Here is an 11794-nt window from a genome sequence, read left to right as displayed (position 1 = left end):
AACATAGGTTTTGATTCTTGATACATTGTATTTTTTGTAATGATGGCTGCAATGATTTTGCTAAGCCACTGGGCGAAAAACCTGCTACTACGAATGGTCAATTGCAAAGAGTTGGGATTTATGGACCCAGACTAACTCCCATCATACCAGGCTCTACCAGACCCGAAACAGGGCCCGACCAATACTCCTCCGTCGTATACGACAGAGGGGTATTCGTCGGACCCTGTTTATGGGTCTAACCAGGCTCGTGCTCTTAAAAGAAGCCCGGGTAATTCAGCCGGCGACTTTTTATCCAATGACATCTGCTTTGTTTTAAGAGCTGAAATTTCACCGGTATGTTTACCATTCTGTCGCCCTGAGTCTCCTCTTGCAAACGGCAAAAGCAGTGGGAGCTTTGAGATAGTTTGAAAAACCTTTTGCGAACACGGTCATAGCAACCTGTAAACAGTATCGGGAGAGGAGTATAACGTGTCCAGCTCGCAACCCGTTACTACAAGTTCAAGGAATCCCGCGAATGATCGTCGAAATACTGACGGCTTTTTACTGAGAAACCATGCCTCAGTGCAAAGTGTTCGTGAAATATAAAAATTGCAACAAAGGAAAAGAATGTCCTGACCAAGCTAAATTAGTTCTCAACCCACGCACAGAACTGCGCCCAAAAAGTCATCAATCAAATTGCCCGGTTCGCAAAACAAAACCACACTCTCATATGGACACTATGTTTTTTTCAAGCAGTCACACACCCATATCCATACACGAGTTGACCTTGCGCAAAGTCTCTCCGGTCACCAGACCCGACTGCCTGCCCACTCTACGTAGAGAGCGACCACTTCTTACAAAAACGCGGCGACTTTGTCCACTTTAATTTAGTCTTTACATACCCAAAATTGCAGACTATAAAACCAAGTTTCACATCGATCAGTTGCCGTTATCAGGTTATATCTAATTCTGACGGGCGCGGGCCGACATACTTCGGACGTCGCTGACACATTCTCCACCATTTCTCCAACACGTGCGAAGGACCTGTAACTCATATGCACCGTATACGTGCACACATCATGGACTGCCACACAATCAAACAGGAACCGATGCAAGCAGCAACTCCGGGGTCAACAGACGTGGACCAGGGCAACAACTCTAGTAAGTTTAGTAAGAAGATTCACGAGCCAGCTATTGTGAATTTATACACAAAAATAGAGAGGTATTCCTGTACTATCACTGTCAGTGACTAATTAGTAATAAGACATCGATTGCGTAATATTTAATACCCTTCTGCAAGTGCCCTATTTTGAATTCTTTGGTTGAACTTTGCTTTTTAAGCTCTACTCCCAGCACACTCCAGCCTTACCGTAAATACTGCATGGCTATAGGTGATTTTGCACAATGGTAGAAAGGCACTGTGGAAAGAGAAAGGGGGATATTTGCACCTTTTTCCTACCTACAATAACTTTCTACCATTGTGCAAAATCACCTGTGCAGTATTTGTGGTAAGGCTTATGCCTAGCCCACAGAGTGTGCCTGTAGATGGCAGCACGGACATCTGGGATTCTTGCAAAATGGCAGGCATCACGCCGGTGAAAACAGCGACATAAAGGGTGTAGACCACTAACTCAAGTGAGAATTTCTGGCCAGCTCATTAGCGTTAAAAGTGCCCCTGCAGTGTCTTTTGAAAAAGGAGATTGTTTGGCCTCCAAAATGGTGAGATTGTGTAAATCCTTGCCAGGATCAACTCCCTGGGTCTAAGAGCTTTCATACGAGAGCAGAATGTCTAAAAACTACGGTTGAAAAATGGTCCTAAGTGCCCGAAAAAGTTGAGGGTTGCCACTTGAAAAAATGGCTGCAATCAGACTTTGGAAAAATCCCTTTTTGGGGAGTGATTTTGTTTTGTGGGAATAATTTAAAATGTAATTGGTTAAACCACGAAAAATTGAAAAGAAATTGAAAGATTAGTGACCAGACAAGAATTTCATTTGTGTTAAAGAAATCTCAGGGATGTTAGTATGCATGTTATTGGGCCCTGAACAGTGGTGATTTTATACTGTTTACAATGGGGCTTGAATTAGTGAACTGTACTTATATACACGCACCAACAAGGGTCAGTTTACTCAGTCCTTTCTTTGATCAGTATGTACACGCGTGCTTGTTGCAGTTGTTTTCATCAGGGTGGTTTGGTTGCTACCCACAATTTTGTGAAACTCCCGGATGTCCGTGCTGCCCCACAGCTCTGGGAATACTTTAGCTGGGCTCCATGGTTTGACTGAGCATGTGTGGTTTTGGGGAATTATATATTCGGGGACCCCCTTTTTTCTCATTTTATTCTTGTAAAACTGCTCAGCCCCCCAAAAAACCCCAAAGGCAGTGCTCTTTTTATTGTGCTGACCCTATTTTTTTGGAATTTCGAATTGTAAATGGTGAAAAAAGTGACTTTCTTAGTGATATAAAAGTGATAAACCAGCTATGCAAGTCAAGCTGCCATGTGTTAAAACACTCACAACTTCCCCTCGTAACTTCCCTCGAAGCTCAAAGCGCTGCCCTCTTTTCACAACATCAACCCTACCATTATTGAGCACGATGTCATGGTCATCGACCTAGGTGAATCCAAAAGTGAAAATGTAGGTCTCCCTTCTAATTTATGGGAACAGGGTTCCCGAATACATGTTTACAATTCCCTGACCTTGTGACTCACTAGTATCTGTGTTTGGATACATGTTTTCCAATCCAGTAGTGCTGATGAATTTCAAATGTCTCTCTACTGCAGTTTTGGTTAGAACTGAAGTGACAGGCATACCGGTCCACATGCATTTCCAAAGAGGGATTTTGGGGCTTGAGCATATGTTCTTGCAATTTTAGGCTACAGGATACTTCATGACCCATTTACATTTATCTTATCTTAACTGTTTGAATTGACCTTGGTAGATTTTAATTTGTTATTACTTTTTTTCGTGTGGGTTTGCACGGGGTTAAAACTGCATTTCAATTTTCACACAGACTTGTTTCTTGGGCCAGCTGAAATTGCAGGTTGGAAGGAGTTCCATATACGGGCACCAGTAATTATTCCCTGCAGTGACCTACATGTATTAGCCATCAGAAAGCAAAAACATATCCAGAAAGGTTGAATTTAGGAGGGAAAATACCAAGTCGTTTACTTAGAAAACACAGTTTTCAGACCAGTCTCATAGGGTTCAAGTGGTGTCCAAATATGCAACTAATTCAAGTAGGTTTTCAAACCACCCATCCAGGTTTCACCCCAAGAATGTGGCAGACAGCAACCCTCCCCCCACCCCCAGTTCTGGGGATACCTGGCTAATAGCTCTGTATTTCTCTCTGTCATTTTTTCTAAAAATGTGGGTTTTTTTTCATAAAGTTGTGTTTTCAGACAATATTTCTGTGGTCTTTTTGACTTGGCACACTTTAGTTTATTGTCAAAATATATTTTTTTAATTTATAGATTTTTGGAGTGGTGATGAAAACCTTTCAAGCATACAGCGTAAAATGTGGAAAAATGAACTTCAACGTCATTTGCAAATCACTTCAGAGGAGCTCCACCCAATATCAGGAGAATCTGCTTCTAAACAGAGGGACGAAAACATCCATAACCTGTTGTCCCAGTCTCAAGTTGGATATAGATGTGCTCACGCAACCACACAGAATGTCGAATCTCCTACTTCAACTTTAAATGCCTCGTCGTTACTAACAAATACCTGTGACATTCTGCCTAAACCAGAACATGGAGACTTCCATTTGCCTTGCGATGATGACTCTCCATCATCCCCTCAAATTGGTCAGCCCCTTGCCTCATCTCCCTGCATACCAGCAAATGGAGACACACAGTCAATCCCGCAACTCCAAGGATTGCCCTGTCTAGAAAATGGCGACACTCAATCACCCCCTCTACCGGCTGACCAGATTATGTCAACCCTTTGGGAGATCAAGCATGACCTGCAACAGCTGATTGCTGGGCAGAGAGCACTTCGTGAGTCCGTGGAGTACCTCCACTCAGTCCTGAAGCCCCAGATGACATGTATTTCATCATCATCCAGCAAAACGCAGCGTGAATTAACGCCTCAGATAACTTCAGGCAAAAGTATAAATACAGGCACAAAAACTCTTTACCAAGCACCATCAAAAGACTTTCGGTCTGCTACGCGTCGGCCAGCTCCGACAGTGACACCCGTTTACATTGCCAGCAACGAGACTGGAAAGTTTCTACTTGGTGGCTCAGAGGGTCTGGTGCGTGACATCTTTGAGTATCACGCAGACGTCAGGAGAGCATCTACACGTGCGGCATCCAAGCCAGAGGCGACGGGAAGAATGTTGTGCTCCATTCTGATGCGAAAGGAATTTTCCAAAGAAGACTTGGCGTCTAAAAATGTAACAGGCAAATCAAGGGATCCTAAGACCAAAAAATGTGTGCCAGTGCCAAAATTGGACAGTAACATCCTGCAAGCAATCTTTCGTCAGGCCAGGTTACAATTTCCTGATTTCCATGATACTTACACCGATACAAAATGTCCAACCGTTCAGCTACTTAATGACACATGCAAACATATTCGACAAAAGATGCTACTGGCACCCACAGACTAATTGACCAAACACTATTTTAAAGTTTGAGGGGAGAGTTCCAGTCTGACCTGCACCATTTTGCATGTGATTTGAAGATATAATGTATCTTGTTTAAATACCGTATCAGTAGAGAAAAATTGTAAAATATGTTACTCAGGAAGGAAGGAAATGCAGGTGTGCATGTTGCCCATACTTAGGGTTCTCTAAATTGCTGCAGGTGATTAACTGACATGCACGCAAACACATGGTTTTCGTTCTGCTTCCCCACTGGCTTCATCATCCATCGCCCCTGAACTTTGAAGTTGTTGGTCTAAAAACAAGTCAGACAGTGCCAACAAAATATCAAACTCTATGCATGCAACTATTGGGGAGTCCGGTTTGCATAGTGGTTATTTCCTCACCTTCCACCTCTGCAGTCGAGGCTCGAATCCCAGCTCGGTCCACATGCAGATTGAATTTTGGGTCTCTACCCAATTCCATGGGTTTTACCCAGAATATTCCTCTGAATTCCCCCCACCTTTAAAACTGTAACTGCTTCCCATTTCAATGTGCCCGAGTCTTCAAGTATATGAAGTTGGTGCATCACTTGGAAGATGTATATCCAAACTTAATGTGAATGTTACATATATATCTGGTTGGCACAATTCAATACAACTTTTCAGGTATGCCCGTTAAGGGGCGGTTTGTAGAAGTCCTTGTTTCATCTTTTCAATGCAATGTGAGAGAACCTTTTGGTGGATGTTTTTTATGTGAATCAAATGCTACCCAGGTACATAAACCCTGCCCTTTTATTTTCATGTTTTTATTAAATATTTCAATGATCCATTGACTTGTGTCTTTCCATTCAATTTGTTGTTCAACATTTCACAATTCACACCATAGCATTCTATTTTCCGATCTCTTTGAGTGCATGTTCTCAAGAAGTATTAATTTTTAATTTCATTCAAAATGCACTGCCTGCAAAGGGCTCAACTGGTTACATGGTTTTCAAGACAGTGTGTTCACTTATACATGTACGTATCAGGCTTACAGTCATCACAGTTTTTGAAAGGAGGCTAGTCATGGAAGCTTCCCCTGGTGAAATGTGGGACCTTCCCTTTGAAAAAATGAAGTCCTCCAGAGCCACGATTAGGCCAGCCATCAAATAAAAAACCCCATGGGGTCTTTGTAAGAAAAGCTACCCAGTATCAGGAAATGACTCTGGAGACTGATGGTTCCCCGAAAGCAAAGATACTCGTACCCTAGAAAAAAAGGTCACGGTCAAAAAAGTTACCCAATATATACAGTGTACATGTACCTGTCAGGATTTGGACAGGATACCCAAGTTGAACGGCCAGAGAGTAATATTCCACAGTTGCAGTAGATCCGCTGTAGAATACATTTGTTTAACCAACCTGTAGAATTACCTCTTTCATATTTACATTAAATTAATACTATTGTGAAGTAACAAACAATAACACTCTTGAAAAGTCATCAGAAAACCTGTGAAAAAAGCAGTCTTTTATTACACTGTAGGTACGTTATAAACAATAAATCCCATGATTCGGTAACTTCGAAGTGTAGCCTAGCCCCGAATTTGAGGAGGACTTTTGCGATTCCAGAAGAGAGAGCTAAACAGTTTTTATTTGCAGATGGTCCACTGACTCGGGAAGGTAGCAAGCATCACCTAAACTCTGGTCGGCTCTTTGGACGGTAGACAAGACCATTCTCCTTGAGGTGTTCCTTGCTGTGGTGAATGCATGCGCCGTGGTCCAGTTGGAATTGACATAGGGCCCTCAAGGGGCGCACAAGGGTCTGAAGTGAGAAACAAGAACTGCATTGATAACCCAACAAGCTTTCTATACACAAATCATTTCTGATTGTCTCACTTTCACAAAGTCATTGATGAAAATGTTGGACGGGGAAAAGGATCCAACTAACTTTGCTTGGAAAGGTTCTCACCTCCTGAATTTCCGCCCTCTTCTCTAGAATTGCTAAGGACACAGCAACTGATTCTACGGTAGACAAGCAGCTGTTTGTTGGCTGTGTGCGGATTACATATTCACTCAGATTTCCACTGGACAATTGCACCTGGTTGGTATAAAAACAAAGATGTGTTACGACTTACTACGCAATCAACCATATCACTGCCTAACACTCATCGCAGCCAAAAAGCTGCATTATGGAAAGCCATGCGTATCTTTACAAGGTTTCATGAACAAGTTTCTTGTTACATTCTTCACACCTGTTGTGGTTGACGAAAGATGTTGTTGCTTTTGTACATGCTCCTGGCCTGGTTCCAAGTCCCATCAATCACAATCAGATTGTAGCCTGATTGGCTGTCCGGAGGAAGGGGTGGGACTTGGGAGATGTCTATCGCCTCTGGCCCTGGGAACAACACGAGGGTCTTGGGATCCCGGCAGACAGCAGTTAGTACTGGGTGACTGAGGAAATACAAAGACAAGTACATATAAATAACAAGAAGCACTGAAAAATGGCCAAGTGCACGATCCAACTTGAGGGAATTACCTAAAATACTATTGAAATTTCATAGTTTTCCCATGTATTACCTCTAACCACAAACTCAAAAAGCAGCTTGCTTAGTCAAATTGTAATCTCCAACACTTCTGCAATTGTCAAATGTGAAGATTGTGTTATTGAACAATGCCAAACAGTAAGAACAGAAAATCCAGTAAGAACAAATCTTTTAATCTGTTCTCGGGGAGAGTTCAACATACAGACGCCAGTACTTATTCCCTACAGTGGCCTATTAGCCATCAGAAAGCAAAAACGTCCAGAAAAGTTCAATTTAGGAGGGAAGAAAACCCAAGTCGTTTCCTTAAGAGAATTTTTCAGACCAGTCTCATAGGGTTTGTGTACAGGGTGTCAAGCGGCGTCCTTTTATGGAACTCTTTTCCTGTTTCTGCCAAAATCAACTAAATCTCATATAACCCACTTGTCTATGGACCGATTCGATGACGCCATTACTGCGGTGTCCCCGTCACTAAGGCGTGCATTCCTAGGCTTGACAAGCAGGTGATTTGGGTTAGCAGTGCACTCCCATTGGCCGATGAGGAAGCATTCAATGTGGATCTCTTTTTTTTCACACGCGCGACGACACCCCAGTAATGGCTCCTCATTCTTGTCACCGGATCGGCCTATAAGCATGGCTTGGGAGACATGGCCTGACAAGGGTTACATCATGTTCAACATCCCTCTAGCTGAAACTATCAGCTGTAAATTTCCACCTTGGTAAAAGTACCAATATCACACTGTTTCGTATTCTGGTGCATTGGGCTCCTGTAAAATCTCTGAAAGTTTCAGAACTCGAAAAAATTCCATATGTGGGCAACACAGACTTTCCCTTATAATATTACAGCCATCAGAAAGTGATAACATGTCCTGAAAAGTGATATTTAGCTAAGAAAGTTCCAAAGCCTTTGCTCAGAAAACACTTGGGTTTTGTGAGATAAGTCCCATAGGATTGTGCACAGGGGCATCAAGTGTTGTCTGTGCATGTATATGGAACTCTTTCCCAGAACTATTCTGTGTATGGTGTACAAATGAAACAATACAGCAGACTGAAGTGTTGGATCTGGATGAAAACCCATTCTGTCACATTCAACTTCCCAAAATCTGCCCAAAATCCAACACTTGATTTTGCAGCATGCAACTACGTTATATAGGGCTTCATTCTAAACTTGGTTGGAAGTGCAAAGAAAGTACCACTGAGTTACTAGACTGTTTCGTTTACAAACTGGAGTAGTCAGGATACTCCAAAGCAAATGCTCAGGGTTAAAGTGATCACAAATATAAATTCTCCTCCCCACACCATGCTTCATCTTGACATTGCAGCGGCAGACTTTCATTTCATAATTTACCCAATTTCAGAGAAGCGTCTGCCTCGAATGACGTGGCACTTGCCCTGCTGTAAACAGTTCATCAGTATGGGCACCGTCCGTAATGATCGGCTCTCCTCGTTTGGATGCTGAATCACGTAGACACACGTTGAGATGTCCAGTGGCTTCTCAGGGAAGTGTGGGCATAGACATACCTTGGCTGGCCGGCTAATTGATTCAAAAGAAATCTAGAGTTAGGATTCATGTCACAGAACTAAGAAAACAAAAATTATTGGCACTAGATTTTTTGTACATATATGTACGGACAACACTTGGGGCCCCTGTGCGCAAACCTATCTTGGTTCGACCACTTTTGGTGGCGGAGGATGACATCTTGTGTTGTCTTCATTGTAAGACCATCCTGGGTCAAGAACTATAGATTAATCAGGTTTGCTGATGGGAAAATTTGATTTCATAGCTTTCTTAAACCTGTGAACCATTTCACCGCAAAAGTTCGATTCCAAAACCCCATAGTGTTACAACACCATGTAAACCGTGTTGGTTCAGTCACACGGAGTGTGACAGAGTAGTGACTTTGAGTTCTCGAAGTAATCACAGCCAACTTATTTACATGTAAGTCAGTTGTTTCCAAAACGTAGACTTTGTTTCTTTATAATCAGATTATAGGAACAGGGTGCTTATGGTAATGAACACCCTGTTACCGGTCTACAAGAATAATTTGACAGACGTAGACGAGGCATGAAAACTGGAATTACCCCTAAATCTGTTGGGTAAACTGGAATGACTCTTCCAACTAACCAAGCTCTACTGAGTGGAGCGTTAGCATTCTTCATTTCCAAATTTTGGACGGGATCGGTCACACTAACACTCCACTACATTACACATAGTAAACTGACGACGGTTCTCAAAAATTCCAAAGACTCACCAAAAATACCCTTTTCACCACCTACTGGCTTTCTTACATGCCAAAGGAAAACATTTGGGGCTTAAGTAATATTTCCAATTTCAAAATCTGTCAAAATCTGACCATTGTCGCTCGACAATCACACAACACTTAAACTTTTCGACGCCTCCTCCCATTCAAATACAGGTGCCTAGATTTTGCTGGCACAAGAACTCTATGGAGGAACATGGTCCTCTAACGAAACCGCATATGAGGTCGGGGCACAAGACGTATTGACCAGGAAACAGTCATTGGTAGCACTCCCAAACATCACGATCAACAAGTCTTGTACCCAGACCACGTATAGGCCAGTCATGCATGCCTCTGGGTATAAGCGATCCTGTCCAAAATTCGAAAACAAGGAATACTTACCCCCAAAACTGTGGGAGCGGGGCGGATGTCAGACCCCATAACACAGTTCTGGGGGGTAAGGAATAGCCTAGGCCTACCCCAAGAACTGTCCGCTCCTCTCCCACAAACCCCACAGAAAAGATCCTTTTTCGCCATAGGCTATGCATGACGTTAAACAGGGCACGAACAGCCATTTTATTCGAGTTGTGTACCCATAGAAATATTGCTTCTTTTCCCTCAAGAGTTTTATGTAAGATGGCTTACATACCTTTGTTTTAAGTATCAAGGGCCAAAACCATGCCGTTTTAAAAAAAAGGGGCAAATATTTCCTGATCAGTGTCTGAGAGTCATGCGGTTCACATGTGTACTTGCAAAGACGAGCCGTGACCAAATAGTTGACTACAGCTGCGATCGATACATAAGACATGGAAATTGGCTGCAGCTGCTTTCCGTACGTGTGTGTGCAAAGTCTTAGCCACGCTGGTTGAAATGGCAGTTGGCTGCGGCGCGCAGGGGGTTACACTGACCAATCACAGGGCTTATTATTATTTATTTTATTGTTATTATTTTTGCCCAAAGTGAAGGGAGACAAGCAATAGCCGTTGGGTGCACAAAGCCACTCAACAGAAAGCGTTCACTGTGCAACATCACGCTCATGTGCACTAGTACCCAACGGCTGTTGCTTGTCCTCCTTCAATCTGGGCATAAATGTGTGACACGCAAGTACACATGTGAACCGCATGAATTTCAGACACTGATCAGGAAATATTTGCACTTTTTTTGAAAATGGCATGGTTTTGGCCCTTTTCTTTCTTGGTACTCAAAACAAAGGTATGTAAGCATCTTACATAAAACTCTTGGGAGAAATGAAGAAACATTTCTATGGGTACACAACTCGATTGGAATCGCAGTTCGTGTTTCCTCCCTCCATGGTTAAACGTCATGCATAGCATATGGCGAAAAAGGCTCTTTTCCTGTGGGGTTCGTGGGAGAGGAGCAAACGTCGGACCCCACAATTAGCTGGGGGTAGCCTAGGCCTTGTACAAGGCCTAAGTACTAACGCTCCACTTAACCCCATTAATGTGGCCTACGGTATGCTGCGCTCCCCTACAGCCACATGCCCATATACCGAATTTTGTTGACTTTTTCAAGCATTCCGAAATGAAAGCATTTTCCCGATTGGAGTTGGTTGATGTACGCCATACCCTCTCTGCTTCTAAATCAATCCTTCACTACGTAATCTTACCTCCTACTTTGTGAGAAATTTGCTGCTAATTTTTGAACTTCATACATTCATCATGTTCGTGCACACTGACGTTGACAGCTCGAATCATCATGGCGTCAAGTTTGTGACCCCTGAACCATGACCTCATTTTTTGCAAATACAGCACCAGGAATTCAGATGCGACGGCTAGGTCCTGTTTACCCGAGCCTGAACTGCTCACTGCCATGACTGCCAGCCCACACATGGGTAAACAGGAACTAGCCGTCGCATCTTAACTCCTGGTGCTATATTTGCATAATATGAGGTCACGGTTTAGGGGTCACAAACTTGACACCATGATGATTCGAGCTGTCAATGTCGATCAATGTGCACGAACGTATGAAGTTCAAAAATTAGCTGCAAATTTCTCGAAAAGTAGGAGGTAAGATTACGTAGTGAAGGATTGATTTAGAAGCGGAGAGGGTATGGCGTACATTGTATCGAGCAACTCCAATCGTGAAAATGCTTTCATTTCGAAGCACATAAAAAAGTCAACGAAATTCGGTTCATGTATATGGCCCTGGGCATGTGGCTGTACGGAAGCGCAGCGTACTGTAGGCTACATTGGGCTAACGCTCCACTAGCACGCAGTTGAGCTGAACTAACCCACAACGGCCACACATTCTCCGTTTTGACGGAGGATCTGGAGGAGTTGCCGTCATATCAGTCAAAATCTGCTTCGTGCATGAATCATCATCTGCCAAATTTACAGTGTCTGCCTCTTCAAGCAAGTTTTCCTCTCTGATTGAGACTCCTTCCCTCTTCGACTGCTCCATCTTCTCACGTCTGCACGTACGTACAATATCATCCGCACACTCAAGTCTCACCCTAGCG

General features: G+C 43.1%; 3 protein-coding genes and 1 long non-coding RNA gene across 10 annotated transcripts in view; 2 read left to right on the top strand and 2 right to left on the bottom strand.

Moving 5' to 3' along the window:
* Positions 1-1004, bottom strand: part of LOC147799027 (uncharacterized) — an 11382-nt gene extending 10378 nt beyond the window's left edge. Inside the window, exon 1 of the long non-coding RNA XR_015425208.1 lies at positions 882-1004. This is a non-coding gene — a long non-coding RNA (uncharacterized LOC147799027). The remainder of the gene's footprint in view (positions 1-881) is intronic.
* Positions 1-11794, top strand: part of LOC110986786 (uncharacterized) — a 128118-nt gene that overhangs the window by 63930 nt on the left and 52394 nt on the right. The window lies entirely within an intron of this gene.
* Positions 451-6044, top strand: LOC110986780 (uncharacterized). Its single transcript, XM_022248970.2, has 2 exons — positions 451-1140; positions 3449-6044. The coding sequence occupies exons 1-2, from the start codon at positions 1035-1037 to the stop codon at positions 4582-4584; spliced, it is 1242 nt and encodes a 413-aa protein (XP_022104662.2). The 5' UTR covers positions 451-1034; the 3' UTR covers positions 4585-6044.
* LOC147799026 (tRNA-uridine aminocarboxypropyltransferase 2-like) lies at positions 6044-11794 on the bottom strand. 2 transcript variants are annotated; one of them, XM_087136671.1, is made up of 5 exons: positions 11567-11794; positions 8424-8609; positions 6788-6986; positions 6505-6633; positions 6044-6357 (listed from the first exon to the last, which is right to left on the bottom strand). In XM_087136671.1, the coding sequence occupies exons 1-5, from the start codon at positions 11734-11736 to the stop codon at positions 6226-6228; spliced, it is 816 nt and encodes a 271-aa protein (XP_086992797.1). In that variant the 5' UTR covers positions 11737-11794; the 3' UTR covers positions 6044-6225. The 2 variants fall into 2 exon arrangements, with proteins under 2 accessions (XP_086992797.1, XP_086992798.1); XM_087136672.1 differs by lacking the exons at positions 8424-8609; positions 11567-11794 and adding an exon at positions 7499-7983.

This window comes from Acanthaster planci, linkage group LG05 (assembly GCF_054643075.1).
Source record: "Acanthaster planci isolate LZ-2023a linkage group LG05, COTS_SCS, whole genome shotgun sequence".
Taxonomy (NCBI): Eukaryota; Metazoa; Echinodermata; class Asteroidea; order Valvatida; family Acanthasteridae; genus Acanthaster; species Acanthaster planci.
The sequence above is the reverse complement of the archived record's forward strand: the minus strand, read 5'-3'. Positions and strand labels throughout refer to the sequence as shown.

Coding starts and splice junctions, on each gene's coding strand:
- LOC147799026 (XM_087136671.1), bottom strand. CDS start 11,736: ATGGAGCAGTCGAAGAGGGAAGGAGTCTCAATCAGAGAGGAAAACTTG. Junction 8,610..11,566: donor AGAATGTGTGGCCGTTGTGG/GTTAGTTCAGCT, acceptor TGAATCAATTAG/CCGGCCAGCCAAGGTATGTC. Junction 6,634..6,787: donor TCTTTCGTCAACCACAACAG/GTGTGAAGAATG, acceptor TATACCAACCAG/GTGCAATTGTCCAGTGGAAA.
- LOC110986780 (XM_022248970.2), top strand. CDS start 1,035: ATGCACCGTATACGTGCACACATCATGGACTGCCACACAATCAAACAG. Junction 1,141..3,448: donor GGACCAGGGCAACAACTCTA/GTAAGTTTAGTA, acceptor TTTAATTTATAG/ATTTTTGGAGTGGTGATGAA.